Source organism: Hyalella azteca, unplaced genomic scaffold (assembly GCF_000764305.2).
Source record: "Hyalella azteca isolate HAZT.00-mixed unplaced genomic scaffold, Hazt_2.0.2 contig69, whole genome shotgun sequence".
NCBI lineage: Eukaryota > Metazoa > Arthropoda > Malacostraca > Amphipoda > Hyalellidae > Hyalella > Hyalella azteca.
The window spans coordinates 5052-7115 of NW_025930430.1; the positions used below are offsets into that span (position 1 = coordinate 5052).

The following is a 2064-nucleotide window of genomic DNA, read 5'->3' on the forward strand; positions in this document are numbered from 1 at the left end:
TGCGCTCTAGCTAATAATGCTGCGCTCTAGCCAATCATGCTGCGCTCTAGCCAATCATGCTGCGCTCTAGCCAATCATGCTGCGCTCTAGCTAATAATGATTCGCTCTAGCCAATCATGCTGCGCTCTAGCCAATCATGCTGCGCTCTAGCCAATCATGCGCTGCGCTTTAGCTAATCGTCCCATCACTCTAGCCAATCATGCTGCGTTCTAGCCAATAATGCTGCGCTCTAGCCAATCGTCCCATCACTCTAGCCAATCATGCTGCGCTCTAGCCAATCATGCTGCGCTCTTGCTAATAATGCTGCACTCTAGCCAATCGTCCCATCACTATAGCCAATAACCAGTTTCGCCAGCAAACATGCCGTCAATCTCGCCAATCATTTATTTTTCTAGCAAAAAACATGTTACTCTAGCCAATAACCCGTTGCTCTAGCAATAGCCCGTTGCTCTGGCCAATCACCCGTTGTTCTAGCCAATCACCCGTTGCTCTAGCCAATCACCCGTTGCTCTAGCCAATCACCCGTCGCTCTAGCAAATCACCCGTTGCCCTAGCCAATCACCCGTTGCCCTAGCCAATCACCCGTTGCTCTAGCTAATCACCCGTTGCCCTAGCCAATCACCCGTTGCTCTAGCCAATCACCCGTTGCCCTAGCCAATCACCCGTTGCCCTAGCTAATCACCCGTTGCTGTAGCCAATCACCCTTTGTCCTAGCCAATCACCCGTTACTCTAGCAATGACCCACCCGATGCTGAGGCCAATCACCCGTTGTCCTAGCCAATCACCCGTTGCTCTAGCCAATCACCCGTTGTTCTAGCCAATCACCCGTTGCCCTAGCCAATCACCCGTTGCCCTAGCCAATCACCCGTTGCTGTAGCCAATCACCCTTTGTCCTAGCCAATCACCCGTTACTCTAGCAATGACCCACCCGATGCTGAGGCCAATCACCCGTTGTCCTAGCCAATCACCCGTTGCTCTAGCCAATCACCCGTTGTTCTAGCCAATCACCCGTTGCCCTAGCCAATCACCCGTTGCCCTAGCTAATCACCCGTTGCTGTAGCCAATCACCCTTTGTCCTAGCCAATCACCCGTTGCTCTGGCCAATCACCCGTTGCTCTAGCCAATCACCCGTTGNCGGATGAACCCTCGGATGAACCCTCGGATGAACCCTCGGATGAACCCTCGGATGAACCCTCGGATGAACCCTCGGATGAACCCTCGGATGAACCCTCGGATGAACCCTCGGATGAACCCTCGGATGAACCCTCGGATGAACCCTCGGATGAACCCTCGGATGAACCCTCGGATGAACCCTCGGATGAACCCTCGGATGAACCCTCGGATGAACCCTCGGATGAACCCTCGGATGAACCCTCGGATGAACCCTTGGATGAACCCTCGGATGAACCCTCGGATGAACCCTCGGATGAACCCTTGGATGAACCCTCATATAAACCCTCGGATGAACCCTCTGCAGAAATAACTAGCGATGCACTTGCTGCCCTCAATGGAGTCATGCTGACACAGTTTACCCCGACAAAGTGCAAGCAACGTTTGCTGTCAGTGGGACGAAGTGTGTCACTTTTTGCGTCAAATGACCCATGTGTTGTCTGAGTGTCCAGAACTGCGTCGATTTTGAGACAAAAAATTCCCAGCCAACGCCCGGTACGGCCAATCATGGCCGCGCTAAGGCCGGCCACGGCAGCATTATCCACGCCAATCAATTATTAATGATTGGCGGACCCCGGCCGATGATATCAGCACGGGCGTGGCGCCAATACCTGCTGTTTTTGATGCCAATCACCCGCTGGTGTCAGCGCCAATCACATCGGAATGATTGGTTCTCATTTAGACGCTGCCAATAAAAACATAACAATTTTAATACATGCATTGGCTTAACAATTATAATTATTATCATCGTTTTCTCTAGTTATCTACGTTATCTACATCATCAGCATCATTATTATCTCCATTATCATCATTGTTCTTATCTCCATTATCATCATTGTTCTTATCTCCATTATCATCATTGTTCTTATCTCCATTATCATCATTGTTCTGGTC

At 50.8% G+C, this 2064-nt stretch overlaps 1 protein-coding gene across 1 annotated transcript in view; it reads left to right on the forward strand.

Moving 5' to 3' along the window:
- The window catches only part of LOC108677072 (protein TsetseEP-like), a gene marked incomplete at both ends in the record, with an annotated part of 4908 nt that extends 3349 nt beyond the window's left edge, over window positions 1-1559 (forward strand). The window contains one exon of the mRNA XM_018165224.1: window positions 1081-1559. Coding sequence (XP_018020713.1) covers window positions 1081-1559 — 479 coding nt within the window. The remainder of the gene's footprint in view (window positions 1-1080) is intronic.
- Window positions 1560-2064: the final 505 nt, after the last annotated feature.